Raw genomic sequence first — 20,535 nt, forward strand, 5'->3', positions numbered from 1 at the left:
TTTATTTTTCCAAATTTACTTTTTCCCTTGAATTTAAAAGAACTAAAAAATTTCATCTCTTAATCTGCAGCTCTGATTCTTCTATCGGATTCTTTTTTAATTTTTTAAGTAGGCTCCATGCCTAGCGTGGAGCCCAATGTGGGGCTTGAGCTCATGACCTTGAGATCAAGACCTGAGCTGAAATCAGGAGTCCAACGCTTAACTGACTGAGCCACCCAGGCATCCCTATCACAGATTCTTTTAAAAGTAAACATCTTTCTTGTAAAGCATGACCTTGACCTCATTCTGCAAGTATGAGAAGTAGTATTTTTATTCATATTCACAGCTTGTTTTACTTATTTAAGTAATCACATTCACTGTTTAATATTTTATAAATGCCATCACAGTCTCATCTTGGACCTAGCAGTAATTTTGAAATATTTTAATTTTCCAGGGTGTTTATTTTTTCTTTACCTTGTCTCATAAATTTTAAGTCGAATGCTACTAGAAAGGACAACTGGATGGGTGTGGAGAGATGGTTTATTTAACTTTAAATCTAAGTGAGATTAGGAATTGAGCTCCCGAGCACAGGTTAAGTGGAGTCAGGCAGCCTGAGTTCAAATCCACTCCAAGACCTCTTTAGCCATGTGACCTGGGGCATCTCACTAAATTTCTCTGTGCTTCTGTTTCCTGACTGGAAAACCAGTGCCACGAAATACCCTATTTCACAGGCCTAAAAGCCCTTATGTTCTGCTATCACTATAATATACCATTATTACAACACAGGAGGAAAAAAGCCTATGGAATTTTAGACATCTTAAATTACAAAACTGAGTGCTAGTAATCTGTTTCCATATACCAACACTCTCTTGTAGAAACGTTTCAGGATCTCTTTCCCTGTGGTTTCCCTGAGGTGTGTGCAATATGTTTCACTCTGCTGCTGATGTTCAACGCCCTTCTGACATTATGGCTCTGGAGCTGCGGACTCCCTCCTCCATCCCACCAGGGTCTTAAAGTTGCAGAGTAATTGAGATGACTAACATGGAAAAGGCTCTAAGAAGCCCTTATTTAGCCCATAATTAGGGAGACCACATCTCCTGGTTTGCCTGGGACAATACTGTTGTCTTGATAAAATTCACAGCCCTCTTTTTTTGCGCTCCAAGTGTCTCTGAGTTTGGATGGTAAATTTTATGGTGTTCCTATCTACAACTTGCCCCTGAACGGTGAGTTATCTAAAAGCCTACTTTGTTCTACGCTCTGTGCTAGCTGCCAGGGATCAGTGTGGAACAAGACAAACAGGTCCCTAATCTCGCAGAGCTTGCATTTTATTGGAGCTGGGCCCGGGGCCCCAGGGCTGTAGCGCCACTCACTGAGCCCCAGGCTGCTGCAGAGCCGGAATCCGGCAGAGCACCCAAACTGCTTCCACTGGTTTTGAGCTTTTCCTGCAAAGGAGGAAATCTCAGACCAGGCTTTACTTTGTCTCAGTTCTCTGGGTTTCTCCCGAGGCTGCGTGACAGAAGCATCTCCTCCTCCTCCTCCCTTTTCTCTTCCCAATGCCCAGTCTCTTGTTGTTCTCACTAACCATGACAGGAATGACACCCGTGACATTCACTCCTGGGGCTGAACTTCTGGTTAGGTCAGATGTTTGGAGCTTCTAAAGACGCATCGTGTGCATAGGAAGCGCTGTGGTACAATGACAGGAGACTTGGATTTCTAGTCCCTCCTCTGCTCTGATTCACTGTGTGAATTTGACTATGGAAGTTTCCCTAGCTGAGATGTAGAAGAGGTGCAGAATGGGGCTTGATGAACTCCCAAGTATTTTTTCACTTCTAGAATTCTATGACTCTAGCTTTGTGTGATTCTGTCTTTGTACTTGTTTGGAGGGAATTATGATGGAGGGTACTGGAAAGTTAAATGAAGACACCAGGGACGAGAAAGCAGGAAGAGTCCAAATAGGCTTAGGAGGAAAAAATAACTAGAAAACTGGCTGAGAAGAGGGGAGGTAAACTGACCAGATACCTATCTACCTTCTCTTAGCAGTAAGAATGTGCTGTACAGGGAGAGAAAGCAGGAAAACAGATGAAATCGCAGAGCACATATCTAAGATTCTAACTGGCTCTCCTGGCAGGTGGGTCAGGCGACAGCAATGACAGAGAGACAGTAAGTGAGCCCTGAGTCTGGCAGGTGCCAGAAGGAAAAGTCTGATGAAAGCTATAGCCCATAGGAACCTACACCTAAAGTATGAAATTAAGTTTGAATCCAAAAGAGACTTCATTCATGCTCAAGAACAAATGGTCCAATAGCTTTGGGTACACTGTCCTGAAGGCTCGTTCCCTTGACTCTCCCACGGGTGAGAGGGGAGGAGAGGCGTTCCCTCTTACTTGTAAGAAAGCGTAGCAAGCCCATTTATGTTTTTATTTGAGCGTGTGTGTGTCTATCCCTCAATCAAGCACCAGCTTTCTAACCAGAAACTGAAAAAAAAAAGTGGGAAAAATATGAAGTCCTTGTTCCACGATTGTACATACCTGGCTCAGCCTCGAGCTCTCGGGGGCCAAGGGAGCCCCCACAGGGTCATCTAAGGAGTCCAGGGAGGAACACACCCGGAGGAAGGCCAGGCCAAAAGACTGCTGACGTGTGAAGGGTTGGGAGCAGGTCAGGCGAAGTCGATCCCATGACTCACCTGAGGCTGGCGCCAGGAAATCATCTCAAGGGAAAAAGAAAGAAAATGAAAGGGAAAGGAAATGCATAAACGGAGAGGAGAAAGGAAGAGAAGGTCAATACTGAGGAGAGGAAAGAAAAGACGAGACTGTATAGGGTAAACAACAAAAGGAAGAATAGAGGTCATCAGTAACTGGCCCTTAGGCCTCGGTGCTCGGTGTCTGGCAGTCCCAAGCAGGCCAGGCAAGGTGCGCTCAGACCCAGTGCCTCGCCTTCCCACATTCGCTCCTCTGTCAGGGTTCCACTCGGTACCCAGCATGAGCACAGCCTCATTCTACACTTCTCCAGGGACCTTCTCAATGTCGCATTTTGACAGGAGGTACCTGCAGTGTTGGGGTCTGAGCTGACACCTTGCCCGGTGGGTTAGCTGAGCTGCATCTACCCCTCCCGGACCATGAGACCCCAGCCTCCCCCGCAGCACTCCATGGCCTTCAAAGTCACTCCCAGTATGACATATCAGTGCTGCAAACCCTTCTCACCTTTAATTCCCAGCACTATCTGGTAGTAGCTCATCTCCTGCACCTCCTGTGACCCTCCCATATCACTCTTCCTTCACATTACAAACACCTCTGTGTCAACAGGGACAAATCCTTACTAGGACTGTACATCCCTGAGACCAAGAATCAGGCCTCATGTTTCTTCTGCAGTGCCTCGTGAACACAGAGATCTGCATAGACTGGAACTCAGGAACACTGGGTACTGCCTCATTATATCCATTCTATAGCTTCCATCACTTACATAAACATTATTCTATACTAGCACTTATACACCGGTCCATCCTTATCTGCAGGGCACATGTTCCAAGACCTCCAGTGGATGCCTGAAACCACAGAGTACCAAACCCTTATATACTGTTTTTTTCCTATACATATATACCTATGATAAAGTTGAATTTATAAATTAGACACAGGAAGAGATTAACAACAATGACTAATAATAAAATAGAGCAATTAGGGCGCCTGGGTGGCTCAGTTGGTTAAGCGACTGCCTTCAGCTCAGGTCATGATCCTGGAGTCCCGGGATCGAGTCCCACATCGGGCTCCCTGCTCAGCAGGGAGTCTGCTTCTCCCTCTGACCCTCTGACCCTCTTCCCTCTCGTGCTCTCAATCTCTCATTCTCTCTCTCTCAAATAAATAAATAAAAGCTTTAAAAAAAATAAAATAGAGCAATTATAACAATGTACTTTAATAAAAGTTATGTGAATGTGGTCTCTCTCTCTCAAAATATCCTACTGTACTCTACTTACCCTTTTTCTTGCGATGATGTGACATGATAAAATGCCTACGTGGTGAGATGACATGAGGTGACTGATGCAGGAAGGCACTGTGACAGTTAGGCTACTACCTGACCTTCTGACACTACGTCAGAAGGAGCATCATCTGCTTCTGGGCTATGGTTGATGGTAGGTAACCGAAACCGTGGAAAGCGAAACTATGGATGAGGTGCAGGGGAGGGGGGACTACTGTACTCACACTAAAGTCCATTTATACAAATAAAAACACTACTCACAAAGAAGAGTTCTACATCAGCCTCCACCAAATCACGTCATGTGTCAATATAAATCATAGCTCGTAAATATTCCAGGCTATCACCTATTCCTACCACAGAGAACTCATACACAAACATACCACACAGCTGTTCACTCACTGCCTACCCCATGTCCCACAGATGTAACCGAGCCCCTGCATAGGCCCCTCCCACAAGCCCACCTACCAGCCCAGCTCCATGGCCCTCTATCCTGGGTTATCTAGCTTTGCATCACTGTATCTCTTTCTCATAATCTCTCTGCTCAGTGTCTCTCCCATTTCTGCTTTTGCCTCCCTTACCATCTTCATTTTTAAAGATTTTATTAATTTATTTGAGAGAGAGAGCGAGTGAGCATGAGCAGGGGGAGCAGAGGGAGAGGGAGAAGCAGACTGAATGTGGAGGCCGACCCGGGGCTTGATCCCAGGACCTTGGGATTATTACCTGAGCTGAAGGCAGACGCTTAACCGACTGAGCCACCCAAGCGTCCCTCCTTACCATCTTTAAACATGCGGACGCCTGAGCGATTTTTCCCTTGCTTTGAGTCAGCTAGGGACATTAGCATGGTTGCAGGGAGCAGGGTGACAAAAGGTCTGTCCAAGGACCAGGAAGAACGGCCCACATCAATTTGCAGGAAAGCAGAGCCACAGTTACCTGGGGACAAAAGGTTGAGAGAAGAATTTAAGGGTGATGGGAAGATGCTGCCCTGACTGTGCACAAGGAATTGGGTGGGAAAAGGACAATCTTCCCTTCTAGAGCTAGTTGGAGGCCTGGAAAGGTCAAGGAACACACTGAGCCAGCAACTGAAGTGGATGAGACCTTAGTCCACAGAATGACAAGATGAAGGTTCCTGGTGGTCCTCCCAGCCAGAAACCTTCCCTGACTCAGTAGACTTGCTGCTTCTCTGGCCTCTGGCTGTGGCAGGCAGTGCTAATCTGTCTCTGTTAACCCCTGGTAAGAAGCCTGACATCTCTCCATCCTGACAGAGCTGAGACCAATGGTCTTTGTCGGTTCTCTACTCCAGAGAATTCTAAGGCCAACCTTCTCAACCCAGAAATTCCTATGGAGTCTTCCCACATTAGTGTGCAGAGCTCAGCCCCTAGCATGCTCTTGACAATGATATTTAGAGGTGTATACAGGTTCTATTTGTGGCATTTATAATTATATCAGTGTCCTAAGGCTTCACCCAGACCGCTCAGATCAAAGCAGGGCAGGTATGTTGCCTAATTCGGGGAATGCTATCCCCATTTCATTTTATGTGAACAGAACCCTCAGTCTGCCAACACCGTACACCTCTCCCAAGGGCAAGGGCCACACCTCACCTTCACACCAGGAAGGGTTTATTCCATGAAAGGTGCTCAGCTAGACCAAATTGAGACACTTTGGTGGAGCATTTGGAAGCCAATGTTATTCCTGTGTCTCCCGCAGAGGTTCCCAGGGCTCTGAGAACTCACTCACCCACGTCAATGTAGCCAATGGGCACTGCCCTCTCCAGCTGGAGTTCTACTTTCAGTTGCCCACTCTTGTCCTGAGGGCAGCCGAGCCAAGGTCCCCTCTGACTGTGTGGGTTCAGCAAGTTCTCCACAGGATACTTAGGATCCTAAGTCAGAGAGAGAAGGTGAACATCAGGATCCTCACTGAGTCGAAAGCTAAAGAGGATGCCCATGAAGGAGGGCTCCCTACATTCCCAAACCTTTCCAGGCATTTTAACATGATAGAATGAGCACTAGATGGGAGTTATCATGTGCCAGGGGATCTACAGACCGTTTACCTCTCCTTCATTTACCAAACTACCTCATTTCATCCTCTTAACACTTTAGTTTACTCTTTAGTTTACCTAACATTATTGCTTCTTAGTTTGTTAACTGATCAATAAACTGAAGCCTAGATTCAAGGCTACAAAAGCTAAATAACCGACCAAAGTCAGAACACCTAGGTCTCTGAATTCTGAGCTCTTAACCGCCACACTAGACTATTTCCTTTCATTTATAAGGTGTTTTCACAGACATCTATTTATCTTCAAAGTAACCCTATGAGAAAAGAAAGGCAAGGATTTTTTTCTAAGTTTACAACTGATGGTTAGAAATAAAGTGATTTGTTCAAAGGCAACAATAGCAGTACCAAGAGAGACATTCAGTTCAAATCCAAAGTTAGATATTTTTTTTTGTGGAAAGGCCCTGAGCAAACTACTTTCTCTGGATCTAAATTTCTTCATCTATAACTAAAAGGGAGGGAGACTATGTTCCTGGTTTTCAATTTTGTTTTAGCAATAAAATCCATCCTCTTAACTGAAATCTTATAGGTGTGTGTGTGTGTGTGTGTGTGTGTTTATTTTCAACAAATAAAAACAGAGCTCTGGTTAAAAAACAAATTGGGGGCCTAGAGACATATGACCCCCTGCCTTCAATTTCCAGAAGTGGGTACCCACAGAGCACAGTTTGAAAACCTCAGTATTAGGTGATAAGTAATGATCTCTATAGGGCTCAGTATATGAAGAAAACCATTTAGGCTGACTATGTTGGTAAGAAGGATAGGTGTAATTTTTATTTCACTTAGGAGTTGATATAGTAGTTCCTAAAGAAATGAGTGGGGATGTCTTTGACTGTCATAATGACCAGGAAGCATCACTGTCATTAGGGTCTGGAGTCCATGGATGCTAAATATCCCATCAGGCAAATGACCCTGCTATAAATGCAGACTTATCCTACCCAAAATGCCAAGGTCCTCTCTGAGAAAGACTAGGGTAACAGAAGGGGAGGAATGGGAAGAAAGGATAAATGGATAGAAATGACAGGAGAGGAAGTTCCTAAGAATCACCACACCGTATCAATCCTGGGCCCAGGGCCCGGCATCTAGACCTAATTGGGATAATCGGGATTTCCCGAAAAGTGAACTTTTAGGGAGGAGGCTGAGTCACTTTTTTTTTAAAGATTTTATTTATTTATTTATTATTTATTTATTTATTTATTTGTGAGAGGGAAGAGAGAGAGAGCGAAACAGAAAAGAGAGAGTGTGCACGCACAAGCAGGGGGAGTAGCAGGCTCCCTGATGAGTAGGGAGCCTGATACGGGACTCGATCCCAGGACCCTGGGATTGTGACCTGAGCCGATGGCAGATGCTTAACCGACTGAGCCACCCAGGCGTCCCTGAGATCACCTTTGATGGTAGAGGTGGTATTCTCACACATCAGGGATGACCTTGAGCGTGGTCTGCCCTCAATGGCAGAGTAACTAAATAGCCCTTCTAGGGACCCTGGTACAGACTTTGGGTCTATGGTTTTGATAGTTCCCTTTAAACTAAGGATGGAATCCTGAGGTTGTTTTCTTCTTTACCTTGAATTCCTGGGAATACTACTTTTATGCATCCTGCATTGCTCTGGGAATAACCTGAGGGCAAGAGCTGTGTGTCCTCCTTTGACTTTGGATCCCCAAAGAAGTGATATGTCTCTTCTATTAAACTGGGAGTTTCCTGCAAGTGCAGCCAAGTCTCCTATTTTTGTCACTCCTCTCAGTCACCAAGAAAAAAATCATGCCTGCTAATTAACGTACCTGAGAGGAAAATGATACCACGTGGCTAATCTTTACAGGAGCCATGGTGGGCCCAGCAGTTGTCCCAAGTACAAGGCAAAAATACTTTCCCCCAGGATTTCTTCTGTCACCACTTTTGGCACTACCTATGTTTTGGTCTCGTCAGTTCCAGAAGAGAAAGAACCCTCATGTTACTCCTGAAGAAGAAAACAAAAGAAAAACAAACTAGCCATGGCTGGTTCTCTGGTAATTTTGGCAGCAGTCAGTCAGACTGTTTCTGGTGCCCATGATGGGCTTGTGGGGGCAGTGGGCAGGGAACAGATCTGGACCAGGGGGTGAGATTCCAATAAATGTGAAACGACTGGAATGCAACCACAGGGCAACAGAGCGGCAAGTACAAAATATGTTAGCATGGTAATGTTTAGTTTATATGTAGGTGAGCTCCCAAGGGCATGAATTATGCCTTAAGTCATTCACCTTTATACCCTTAGAGCCTAGCACATAGCAAAGATCCAACAAATGTTCAACTATATATACAGGTCTATCGGTTTTTGTCTTCCTTTTAAAATCAATCTTCTTAAACTTGTTTTTCATTGTTACTCCCCTATTAGGAATCTTCAATGGTTTGATGTATTCGAATCCCTTTTTACATGGTAGGTACTTGATAAATATTAATGCAGCTTGGCCCCTCAAAGCATCTACAATGTAGAGCTCTACATTTTCTGCTTCATCTGCTCCTATTCCTTCCATCAGAGGATGTGTTTTACCTCTCACTGTTTTATTTTATATTAAAGTTCATTATGGATATTTGTACTTTGTCTTTTGCCAAACTTTTTATGAAACATTTTAAATATATGCAAAAACCACACATGTTAGTATAATGGACTCTTACCCATCCATCACCTAGCTTCAACAATTCCTTGGCTAGAGGTGTTTTAAAGTTGTCTGAATGCCTTTAGTAGGATCTCTCTCCAAATATTTATACCCTGCCCTTTTTTACCCATGTTCATTACCCATCTGGCCCCTGAGAATGAGTCCATGACCCCTGAAAAATTCTTGGCCATAATATTTGGTCTTCTTGCCTCTTTCCCCGCTCCCTCAACCCCCAATTCCCCCCTCCCCCCATCTCCAAGCCTTTCTTCATGCCATCACCTCTGGTTGGAATGCTCTTTCCCTTTTGCATTTGTCAAATAGAATGCATCTTTGATGCTCAAAATATCACCTCCACCTCAACCAGCTCAAGTGATAGTTCCAACCTCTTGATTCTGTGTTACAATTATCTGGGTATATGTCTTATGTTCTTTGACCAACTGTAGGCTCTTGGAGGACAGGCTTCATGTCTAATTAAATTCCGTATCCTCAATGTAAGAGGGAGAAACAGATTAGCAAATGTCTGCTGAACGAATGACCATAAAAATTGAGCTGCAATGGACCAGCAGTCATGGAGTGCTTATAGTGGGGCAGACTGCTGTGACAGTGGTAACAGTTAGTAAAGGTCATCCAAAGGTCAAGTACTCCTCACAGGTCACATTCAATATGGTGCCATGGCTTCAAAGAGAGAAGAATGCAAGATGAATCCTGAGTCACCTCTCCAGGCCTTCAGATTAATTAGAGTTGACAATTCCCACAACAGGAACTCACTGAACTTCAGCAATTTTTCCTACTCTCTGCATACAGAGATATAATGGATATATAAAAATAAATGATATGGTCTCTGTTTTGGAGAAACTCCTAGTATCCCATTTGTGATCTGATGTAAAAACTCCACCATTTCTCATCACTAACATACAGATGACTGACTTGGCCAGCCCCAAACTATACTCTAGGCTTGGAGACCCCAAGCTGCCAATCTTGGATATTTTATTTAGTTAATATTTTGGGGGTGTCTAGTAGGTACCAGGCCCTGTACTGGTACTGGATACACAATGATGAATAAGATATATACAGTCATTTTCAGGAAGATCATAGTCTATCAAATTGCTTGCTGTTCTCCAAGATTAAGTTTCCAACCTCCTTGCACTTGTATATACTGTCATTCTTTTTTTTTTTTTTGGCAATGGCATGTTTACTCTGTGTGTCTCCCCAGTAAGTAGTGAGCACTTTGAGGATGTGAATTTTTGTCATGTTCATCATTTCCCAATTTTGGCACTACCTATGGGAGGTGCTGAAACACGGCAGGCATAAAGAGCCATTGAAAAGAGTAGTTTATTAAGTCAATATAATGCCAATCAGAATTTCAGCAGAAGTTTCTGGCAAACATGACAAACTCATCAACCAATAAAGGGCCACAAATTGCTACAACTCTAAAAAGACAGATCAAACAGATTCCAGAAACAGACTCAAATAAATAGGAATTTACCATCTTTTGATTATAAGATAGAACAGAATCATAAGTCTGTCAAAAAAAGATGAAGGAATATGTGGTGTTCAAAAAATTGGCCCACTTGTGAAGAAAAATAAAAGTAGATCCCTATCTCATAACATATTTAAAAAATTATACTCAAATGGATCAAAGACGGAAACATGAAAAACACTTTAAGGTAACAAAAACAAAGTTAAAATAGAAATGACTGACTCGAAGAAGGCATCTGCAACACGTAAAAACTTGGATAGTATTCAGAATATATATTTTTAAGTATTACAAATCGGTACGAAAAGGGCAAACAGTCCAATAGAAAACTGGAAAGAAGATAGAAATACAATTCACATAAGACCTGAATGACCTAAAATCCTCATACTTCCTGGTAATAAGGAAATTGCATATACTTTTCCTCTAAGACCAGAAAAAATTAAAAAATTAAAAAGTCTACAATGTAAAGGATTGGCAATAACATGGGAAAGAAGACAGCAATACAATTCACATAAGACCTGAATAACCAAAAATCCTCATACTTCCTGGTAATAAGGAAATTGCATATACTTTTCCTCTAAGACCAGAAAAAATTTAAAAAATTAAAAAGTCTACAATGTAAAGGATTGGCCCTCTCATAAACACTTCCAGCCCATCTTAATTCTGACTAGCTACATTTCAAGAACAGCCACATATGTGTGGCTTGTAGTTAACTTATTTGAACAGTGCAGCTCTAGAGGGACTCATATGTGTACAGACACACACAATATTTCTAATAGCAAAAAACATAAAATTCATGTCCATTAGTTGAAGAATGGATAAATGGAATAGTAAAATACTATATATATAATATAATGGAACACTACCTAAGAGTTAAAAGAAACGAATTAGATGTAAATATACATGAACATGGACAGTCCTCAAAAAATATAGTGAAAGAACAAGTTACAGAATGATATAGAAAATAGCACTTATTTTCATCAAAAAACAAAATGAAATAATACAATTACATTGTGAATACCCATAATTTTTCTCAGTGGACTGGGAGAATACCCAGTTAACTATGATAATAGTTGTGTCTGGGAAAGATTTAAGAGTAATGGGTCTGAGAGAAGAAGACACAAATAAGTTCAACCTTTATCCGTATTATTTTATCTTTTTAAAAAATGAGGACACAAATAGATCATGATGTCAAGAGTCAATGTGGGGTGGTTGGGTTATAAAGTATTTATAATATTCTCTGCATTCTTTTGCATAATAAAAATAATTCCCATTTTAAGTAAATAAGATGCCTGTAGATGGTTCCTGTTGGTCCTAAAATAAAGTGGACACGCACTCTATTGTGAGTCCACTGGTCATCCTTGCACTATTCACCCCACAGATCCAGCTGGGACGCCCAGGGGTAAGTGTGCAGAGGCCATAGGTTTGTAAGGTGTTGGGTCCGGATGCACAGATAACGAGGGGTTGGAAATGAGTTAGGTAGCTTTAAGTTGGGGTGCAGCACAGAGAATAAGGTGTATGGGTGGGGGTAAAGATAGGAGTTGCGGACGCACGATGTGTGGTAGGAAAGAGTACGGAGATTTGTAAAGCGACCTTAAGGCGTGAGAGCGCAAGAAGCAGTTTGGGGGCCGCGGAGGTCCCGCAAGGCTCTTCTCTCAGCTTCAAGAGGCTAAGCGGCGCAGCCACTTCCCCCGCGCCCCGGAACGCGCTGTTCTGTGCATTCCTTGATGGCCACCCATTCTCGGCAACTCCCTTCCCCATCAACAACCCCCCAAGCCCCTCACCCGGGACAACGGACCTCGAAGAGCCACTGCTACCTCAGATCGTGGACCACAAACCCATTCTCCCGCCAATTCTGCCCTCTGACCTCCGCCTTCTGACCCGGAGCACGACTCTTTACGCCTCCCCAAGTCCGGGAATTTGTTCTGTGGCCTCAAGAAGCCGCTGTTTCTGAAAGATGAATCCCATCGAGGCAGGAAGACATGTGCTATAATCAGCAAAATACATTCGTGTGTATCTATGTATGTTTTATGTCTATTTTTTGAAATGTATATTTTATGCAAATTTTCACTCACTACAAATCTGTCCAGAGCGCGGAACTTAAACTTCCGGGTCAGAGTCAATGCATTCTGGGGAACGTAGTCCTTAGCTTCCACGCTTCACTCCTTGCAGCTCAGAGTGAGGGAGCGTCGCGAAAGTTGACGGTTTAGAGCCTCTTCTTTTTGGCTTTCCAAAGGGGAAAATTGGTGAAATATTTTCACTAAAAATAATACAAGTCCAATTTCTCATTCTCCAAGAACCCTCCTCCACCGAAGCTTGGAAGTGCATGGAAACCGCCTCTCCCTGACCTTTAAGGAGTAGCAGGTAGACGGTCTCTTAGTCCTTCTCGGAGCTCGGCCTGCCTTGATGCCCCGCCCCCTGCTGGAGCTCGAGCCGCCGATTGGTTAGGAGCACTTGAGCGGCGGAAGCAGCTGGCTCGCGCGGGGACGGGGGAGGGGGAGAGTTGTGAAGATGGCGGCAGTGGTGGAGGTGGAGGTTGGAGGAGGTCCTGCCGGGGAACGGGAGCTAGATGAGGTAAGAAGAGTTCAGAGTAAAGGAGGGAAGAGGCTCAGCCTGAAACTGAAGGGAGGGGAGGAGAGGCATCGGGAGTAGGGTCCTAGGGGAGGCGGGACCCTGAGAGGGAAGGAGCGAACTGGGGGGCGGGTGCGCGGAGAGGGAAATCAGAGGTACCCTGGACTCGGGGACTCGGGGACTCGGAGACTCGGAGACTCGGAGGTGGACATGGGGGTAGAAGACTTGCAGTAACCTCAAGGGTGGAGATGGAAGATAGGGAGAGAAGCCAGAGAGGATGGGGGTGTTAAGATTTGAGATTATTAGCTGGGGGTCCTAGGGTAGGACTGAAGGGCTGAGAGGTAGCTTGAGTTGGAGGGGCGTGGACTTCTGTAAGGGCTTTCGCTGTGGGAGAGTGGAGGCTAGGTTTGGGGGTGGGGGTTGGGGACGCGGACCGGGGAAGAGTGCTAATCTAGTATTATAGCGTTATTTTTTATGTAAGAACTATTTTATTTATACTTACACTCTAGGACTTTGTACATAATGTGTAGTCAGTAAAGTTTTGGGCACTGAATGGATGAATGAATGATTATATACCGGAATTCATCCATTCACTCATTTAACAAACATTACATATCATCTTTGTGCTGAGTCCTGGGCTAAGTGCTAGGGACATAGGGGCCCTCCCATTGAAGAGCCCACAGCCTAGTGGTGGGAGACACACAAGGAAGACTAGTCACTGCATCAGAGGTATAATGATGGCACTGAAAAGAGGGGGCCAATTTAGTTTGGGCTAGGGAAGGGTTTCCAAAGGAACTGAGTCTTATGGGGTAAATGATTCTCTGTTTCTGCCTCCTTCTAAACGTATAAGTTCTTTGAGAGTGAGCTCCTTGAGGATGTATGTCCCCTTTACCTGTTTAATAGGCATTTAACAACGGATGTATTCAATTACCAGTGGTCCTTGAATCACTAGGAGGAAAGAGACATTGAGTTTGAAAGGACTGAAGGGACAGCTCTGAGAAGTAAAGAGAAGGTGAGAAAGGAAAGGGAGATGATTCTGGAGGCCAAAGGTACATTCACAACAAGGGGTGCTTGTGGCCTTGCACAGGACAGCATATAGACCATATAGAGGAAGGGGATTGATTGTCAGGAATGGAACCAAGGGGATCTCTGAGTGATCAGAATCTTAGAGGTCCTGGCTCTGTTTTTTGTGGGTGACTGGGGAAGACTGGGGGAGAGGCCTCTCTCAGAGAAAAGGGAGTAGAAGTGGACTTGAGAAGTCAAGACTGTTGCTTGGTGGTGGGATGACTTGGTAGGTTTGGTTTACCTGATTGGGATCATTAAGGTGGCAGGAGACTGAGTAACCGACAGGTGGTTAGAGCAGGGGGAGATTTTTAAAAGAAGCATTTTAGACCCATACCTCCCAACCACTAAAGGTGTTTGGATACCACTCGGTTGGTGACATGGGGTGGTTGTGGAAATGACCTCCAAGGCCCCTTCCAGCTTTAAGTTTCTATGATTACAGTTGGCTTTGGTTCAGTGAGATATATTTGAAAGCGCCCTGGAAAAAGTAAATATAGTATTGAAGTTATTACATATGGTTTGTTAGTCATGAGCTCTCCTTTGAGGGAGGCTAATTTCAGTTACATGTATCAGGGTTCATTGAGATAAAGAGCAAAAGTATTAGCAGAGAAGAAAACTTAAAGTTTTGATTGGAAGACATTTTTTATTTTTGCTTCTTAGCTTTTGTTTCCTTATGTTTTAAGAACTTAAGAGCTTCTAGTTGTATAATATACTTATTATGAGTATATTATAGACTTAGAGTGTCATGCCCTAGAGGTCAGCTTTATATATAACCCACTAGCATCTGTCCCAGAAACTTCTGTTACTTGTTTTATTTACTGAGAAAGAATATAATCTGTGGTCTGGAAATTCTGTATGGACTGGTTGTGTCTTTTGTGTGTTTGAGGAAATAACTCTGAGAAGTAGGAACAGCCAGTTATCCCTTCAAGCTCCCTTCCCCTAAACAAGCAAAAACTCGGAGGTCTGGTCTGGCAGGCCTTAGTTTATGTAATACTAAAGTCTACCCAGCTGTTGCTTAGCAGCCTTAACTAGTGAAGAAAAAGGTGAAATCCATCCTTATAATTTGTAATTATGAGGTCTACTGTGTGTTATGCACTGGCAATTCAAAGATAAGACAGGATCTTTACCAACTTAGAGTGTAGGGAAGAGACATGCAAATAGCTCTATAGTGCTAGATAATTGTTATAGTGGAAGTGTGTAAAAAATTCAATGGGGCAAGCACTTGAGTCTGCTAGGGGGGAGTCAGTGAAATCTTTGTGTTAGAGATGGGTTTTGAGCTGAAAAAATAAAGGTTCGGTTTACAAAGAAGTAGTGACTTGCATGTGGTGTCACAGTTGTCTCCCTGTAGCCCTTTCTATTTGGTAGAGAGACTACGGTGGGGCCCAGATAATGGTAATGGATAGCCTAACTAAGCCGCAGTTGGTGCTCTGTGCCACTTCTTTGGGAAGGTTGTACATGCTGTGGTTTTGTTCTTCAGGATATTGTACCTGTGTTTTCCAATATCAGATGCCATTAGTATGATAAGTTGGAATAGCAGCCAGCAGTTCATTCATTTCTTTCCTCTTTTGTCTTTTCATTATTTGTTTCTCTAGTAATTGAGGTAATTTAGGCTTTGCTAAGTGTTTCTCTTGTGTTGCAGAGGTGTATGGAAAAGAGGGTTTAGGAAATGAGCTACTGGTGGAAAAGGTTACTGTTTATTGAGTTCTTACCATAAACCAGCCTCTGTTTAAAGTCCTTTACTTACATTATCTCATTCATTACTAATAGCACCCCTGTGAGTTAGGTGGTATTAATTGCATTTTATACATGAGGAGACTGAGGCTAAAAAGATTGGTGTAACTTTCCTAGGATTCCACAGTTGGTGAGCTGGGAGGTGCAGATTCGAACCCAGGTCCGCCTGTGCTATCCTGAGCTTAGCCCATGCTATACAGAGCACCTTGTTTCCATTTCTCCATTCTTTATGCTCTGGGGATAGGTAATTTAAAACTGTATGGTCTTATGATATCATGTGAAAGTTGATACATACATTTCATAAGTGACTGTGATTCCAAAGAGTATTTTAAGTCTCTGATTTGTGACGGTAACTTTATTAGTATTCCCTATTTATGATCAAGAAAGTTGAGGTTCAGAGTATTATGAGAATGCCCAGGATCTTGCAACTACTAAGTGGTATCACTAAGATTTAAACCCATTTTTTTTTTTCCAGATTCCAAAGTACTTGTTTCCTCTCAGTTTGAAGACCTAAACTGCAGACTTATCTAAACAAGTAAACTACCCCTTTCTTTATATACAGAAGTTTCATCTCCAAAACACGAAGTAGCATTTCATTCCTGAGAGGTGTAAAAGTAAGGATTAACCAAAGGAATATTGGTTTTTCTATACAGGTCCTTTAATTTAATGATAATTTGATTCTGCTGGACCCCCCCTTCCCCCCCATGGGAAGAGTGATTAGCTTAATGGTATTTAGGGAGATGAGAGATGGGTCTAGCCAGCTCAGGCTAGGTATTAAACAGGCTGTGATAACTGGTTAAACTCAGTTCTTGTTCTCAACTTGCCAAACCACGTGGTGCTGGAGGATGTTAGTAGGATAAAGCATGGTTACGAGATAGGTGGCCCAGAAGCAGACCTACTCCTGGAGCCAGTGAGTTCCTCCTGGAAGGTGAGGCTGGCCAACCTCAGAGAGGAATTGGAGGCATCATTTTGGCAGAGAGAGCTGGCTTGGGACCTAGGGTAGAAAAAGCATGTCAACATCCGATCAGGGCCAGCCGGCCTGCCTGGCCAGTGCCTGTGAATTCTGGATGCATCTACCCCCAGTGCTTGTTCATCTGCCAGAATGATGTGATATCATGCAGATCAGTGAGTAGTTTCCGGCTCAAGTTCAAAGCAAGTATCCCAGTCTATAACTAACTTGAAGTATTTGTTGTCTCAAGTGTATAATTTACCTCATATGGGCCCTATTTTATTCTTCTTAAAAGAGGAGATTGAACTAGATTGGTGGTTTTTAAACCTTTATTTAGCCACAATACCTTTTATTCAAGCAAAATCTCGCTTTGAAGCCTTGGGGTCCTTAAGGGGACTCAGAACCCCTTGGGTTTCTCAAGACACACTTTGATAATCAGGGAGCTCTTTCTTACTGCCCACTGATTGGATGACCCTACTCTTGGTTCCTTCAGCCCCCCCACACCCCCCATACTTCCCCTAGCCCAGGCCTACCAAGGATTATTTTGTCTGTCTTCCCCACTAGACTCTTAGCTAAATGAGAGAGCAGAGTCCAGATCTGTCTTGCTCGTTGTTGTAGTTCTTTCCCTCAGCATGCTGCCTTGCATACAACAGGCTCCTACTAAGTGTTTGACAATTAATTATTTTTGAGTAATAGTAATACTAGCTACCAGTTAGTGAATGTTTGTGATATGCCAGCTCCTCTGCTTAGTAGTACATGGTTTTTTTTAGTAGAATGTTTACAACATCCCCATGAGAATTGAACTGTTGGACTAAGTCATGTTTAAAACTTTCTGATTCTAACATACCGTGCACCATGTTTCTGGTTACTGCCAGGTCTTTGTTGGTGCTGACCTGTCTGCCTAGAATGCCTATCCTTTCCCTCTGTGTGTTTCTAAATGTACCTGTACTTAAGGTTTTAGCCCAAGGCTGTCTTGACTTTTAGAACTATTCTGATCTACACTGATGTCTTCTTTCCCTGCCTTTGATGGTTTTCTCTGTGTTCATTTATAATTCATCAACCTTTTCTGAAGCACCTTCTTTGTACTAGGCACTGTGCTATGCTTGAGGATACCAGGATGGAGAAGGTGTGATAATTGCCTTCATGGAGTTCATGGACTAGCATGACAAGAGAAACACTGATAAATAAGTACAAAAACATGTCACAGGTGCTGTGCTAGGTAGTAGATGTGGTGGGTGCATCAAGGAGAAAGTTGCAGTTCGTGTCCTATATCTCCTCTTCCCCGCTAGACTGGTAAACCCTTAACAGATAGGCTGTGGAAATCCTTGCTTCCTCAAAGTAGTAATTACTGCTTTGCTTTGTTTTGTTTTTGTTTTTCTTCCTGTGGGTCTCTCCCTGTAGACGTTTGATAAATGTTCCTTGTTTCCAGGGGTTTTCTTCTTCAGAGATTTTTGGCCAAAGCCACGGTCTTATTGAGCAATTGAGGTTTGAATATCTGACCATTTTTCTTTGGATTATTTTTAAGGCATGTAAAATGAGTAATAGCATAGTGTAGTGGGAAAAAAAGAGTAGTAAACAATACACTTAGGTTCTAGACTAGGAATAGCAGATTTGTTTTATCTTGGAGGCAGCGAAATGATAATAGATGGCTTAGAAGGCTGTGTTGAGGAGGATTCTGAGACCAGGGCTCAGCAGGTGAGTGCTGAAGGTGAAATAAGATACTTAGTCTGTTCCAGGTCCTGTGCCGAGTGTTCTATATGCATTATCTAATTTAATACGAAAACCTTACAGTAGGTGCTATTATGGTTATCCCCATTCTAAAGATGTGGAAACTGAGGTATAGAGAATTTAAGTAACTTGCCCAGTGTTATACAGATGGGTAAGTGACAGAGCTGGGGTTCAAATCCAAGACGACTCCAGCACCTTTGCTCTTAACCACTCTGGGCAGTGTGAGTACTGTGTACTTCTAATATTGTCCTACACTGAACATGTCTGTATGTATATGACTTCATTTACAGAGGTAATTTGACTGGGGTCGTGCATTTGTCTGTCTCCCACGAGATTAAGTTCTCCTTGAAAGCCTTATTCATCCTTATATTCCTGGTGCCTGGCAGAGTATGATTCAATAAATGCACAAAGATGTGAATTCATGAGAGATTTCAGCCTCTCTCTACCTCACTTCTCCATCTGTGAAATAAATGATAGGTTTGGACTGAGATGATGTTTTAGAGATCTTTTGTAGCTTTGCAAGTCCTGGATCCCAGTATTTTACCCTGTCTGTGTTTCCTACAGTTCCTGTCAGGTACTCGGGTACTATTTCTATCAGGTAAATACTAGTGAATGATTTAATGAATGAATGTATAATTCTTGTTAATAATCTGTGCTAATAATATTAAGTTGAGAGAAGAAAAAAATGGTGGTAGGGAAGTTGTAGCAAAAAGGCCTACATATAACCTTTGACTTTTTAATGCAGTCAGCGTCTCATACTTTGGCAGATACCCTGTCTGCAGACAGTGTTTCCCATTTGGTTTCCCATAGCACCTCCTATCACCAGCCCCCTCTTGCTTTTTGCAAGTCACGTTTTGATTAAGCTTATATCTTAATAACTCATCTACTTCCAGAAGGAATTTAAGATATCATCTGGTCAATAAGGGGGATAGGAGAAAGAGGAGGAAAAGATGAAGAGGAATGTTCTAACTCTTTGAATGCAGGGACTGTCTTTCTTTGTACATTCCTCAGAGCTTACCCAGTGCTTGGCACATAGCAGACATCAATATATTTATTGCATAAATGAGAGGGGCGCCTGGGTGGCTCAGTCAGTTAAGCATCTGACTCTTGATCTCAGCTCGGGTCTTGATCTCAGGGTCATGAGTTCAAGCCCCATGCTGGGCTCCATGCTGGGCTTGGAGCCTGCTTTAAAAAAAAAAAAGATAAATGAGAATGCTCATAGGTGTGGGTACTGTTCAGGATGAAGGAAGTATCGACTCAATAGCAAAGGTTAACTGACATGCTTAACTGTCTGTTTTTGAAGTAACACAATAGCACCTGATAACATTTGCTTTTAAACTGCTTATGAAGCATTTCCATTTGTAATTAATGGCATATTGCTCCTTACCAGTGAGTCATAGGCACAGAATCTGAGGACTTGCTCTCTGCCGCATAGTACCCTATGTAGATTTCTGCCAGCACTTACCATGTTATATTGTTCATCTCCTCGATTAGGCAATGAACTCCTGGAGGGGACAACCATACCATTTTTCATCTCTGTGTTCCTAGCACCTCATCTCTCACAGTGGCTAGCATAGAGTAGATATTCAAATGTTTATTGAACTTGAGTCTTAAATCTAGTCCATCACCCATGTCGAACGTCCCCAGCAAGTGATCACTCCCAGTCTGTATTTAAATCCCTCTAATGGTAGGGAGCTTTTTTTCTGTGGTCAGCCTATTCCCTCTTTGAATACTTCTGGTGCAGTATTCTTCAAATTGGGCTAGAATTCTTATTTCTGTAGCTTCAGCTTTTTAGTACTCATTCCTTTTCCTAGATCCTGCTTCTTTGCCTCTTTGACCCATGGAAACACATGCAAGCACAGGCACTGCCAGAGGATGCCTCTGGGGTGTGTAGGCTCAATCCACATGGGGCTATTTGTCCTGAAAGCCTACTCCCTGAAAGCCAACCCAAGATAATCCATCTGGTGTCCTGCCTTATCTCCACTTTATTTCTTTGTGTTTTCCATTCTTGAAGTTGCTATCTTTTTGCTCCTCAGAGGAAAATCTGTAGGTAAACATAAACTCATTAGTTCTCTCTAAAGTGCAGCTTTCCTAAGGGAATGCTGAGTTATGGCCATGGGGCTTTTGGCCCTGGACAACTAGGGAGAAACAGTGGGGAAAGAGGAAGCAGGGAACGAGGCAGAGAGCATAAGCATAAGCCTGCCAAGGTTTGTGTTCCCTCGATTCTCCTTCCCCTTTCCCAGTAGGGTGTTCTCAATAACTTAATATGTCTGTTACTTAAGAGGATTCCAGTGACATTTTATTTCCCATTGCCCATAGGATTGAGCCTAACCTCTTGAGTCTGTCAATTAGCACCCTGCAAGACAGTTTTTTCTTCTATTCTAATGATAACAGTA

General features: G+C 43.1%; 2 protein-coding genes across 4 annotated transcripts in view; one reads left to right on the forward strand and one right to left on the reverse strand.

Annotated features, from left to right (window-relative positions):
• The window catches only part of XNDC1N (XRCC1 N-terminal domain containing 1, N-terminal like), a 20,342-nt gene extending 8,143 nt beyond the window's left edge, over positions 1–12,199 (reverse strand). The window contains exons 1-5 of one of the 2 annotated variants that reach the window (XM_088017663.1): positions 11,966–12,199; positions 7,770–7,945; positions 5,680–5,821; positions 4,720–4,875; positions 2,505–2,683 (exon numbers count right to left, since the gene is read on the reverse strand). In XM_088017663.1, coding sequence (XP_087873789.1) covers positions 2,505–2,683; positions 4,720–4,875; positions 5,680–5,821; positions 7,770–7,814 — 522 coding nt within the window. In that variant the 5' untranslated portion in view covers positions 7,815–7,945; positions 11,966–12,199. The other variant, XM_088017662.1, reaches the window with a different exon arrangement.
• Positions 12,200–12,592: 393 nt separating this feature from the next.
• RNF121 (ring finger protein 121) overlaps positions 12,593–20,535 on the forward strand; it is a 77,608-nt gene continuing 69,665 nt past the window's right edge. The window contains exon 1 of one of the 2 annotated variants that reach the window (XM_028115916.2): positions 12,593–12,672. In XM_028115916.2, the coding sequence (XP_027971717.1) occupies positions 12,610–12,672 (63 nt within the window). In that variant the 5' untranslated portion in view covers positions 12,593–12,609. Of the gene's footprint in view, positions 12,673–15,961; positions 15,998–20,535 lie in introns of those variants that run through there. The other variant, XM_088017705.1, reaches the window with a different exon arrangement.

This window comes from Eumetopias jubatus, unplaced genomic scaffold, assembly GCF_037043125.1.
Source record: "Eumetopias jubatus isolate StellerSeaLion01/CBP00866 unplaced genomic scaffold, mEumJub1_p1.0 scaffold_13, whole genome shotgun sequence".
In the NCBI taxonomy this organism is placed as follows: Eukaryota; Metazoa; Chordata; class Mammalia; order Carnivora; family Otariidae; genus Eumetopias; species Eumetopias jubatus.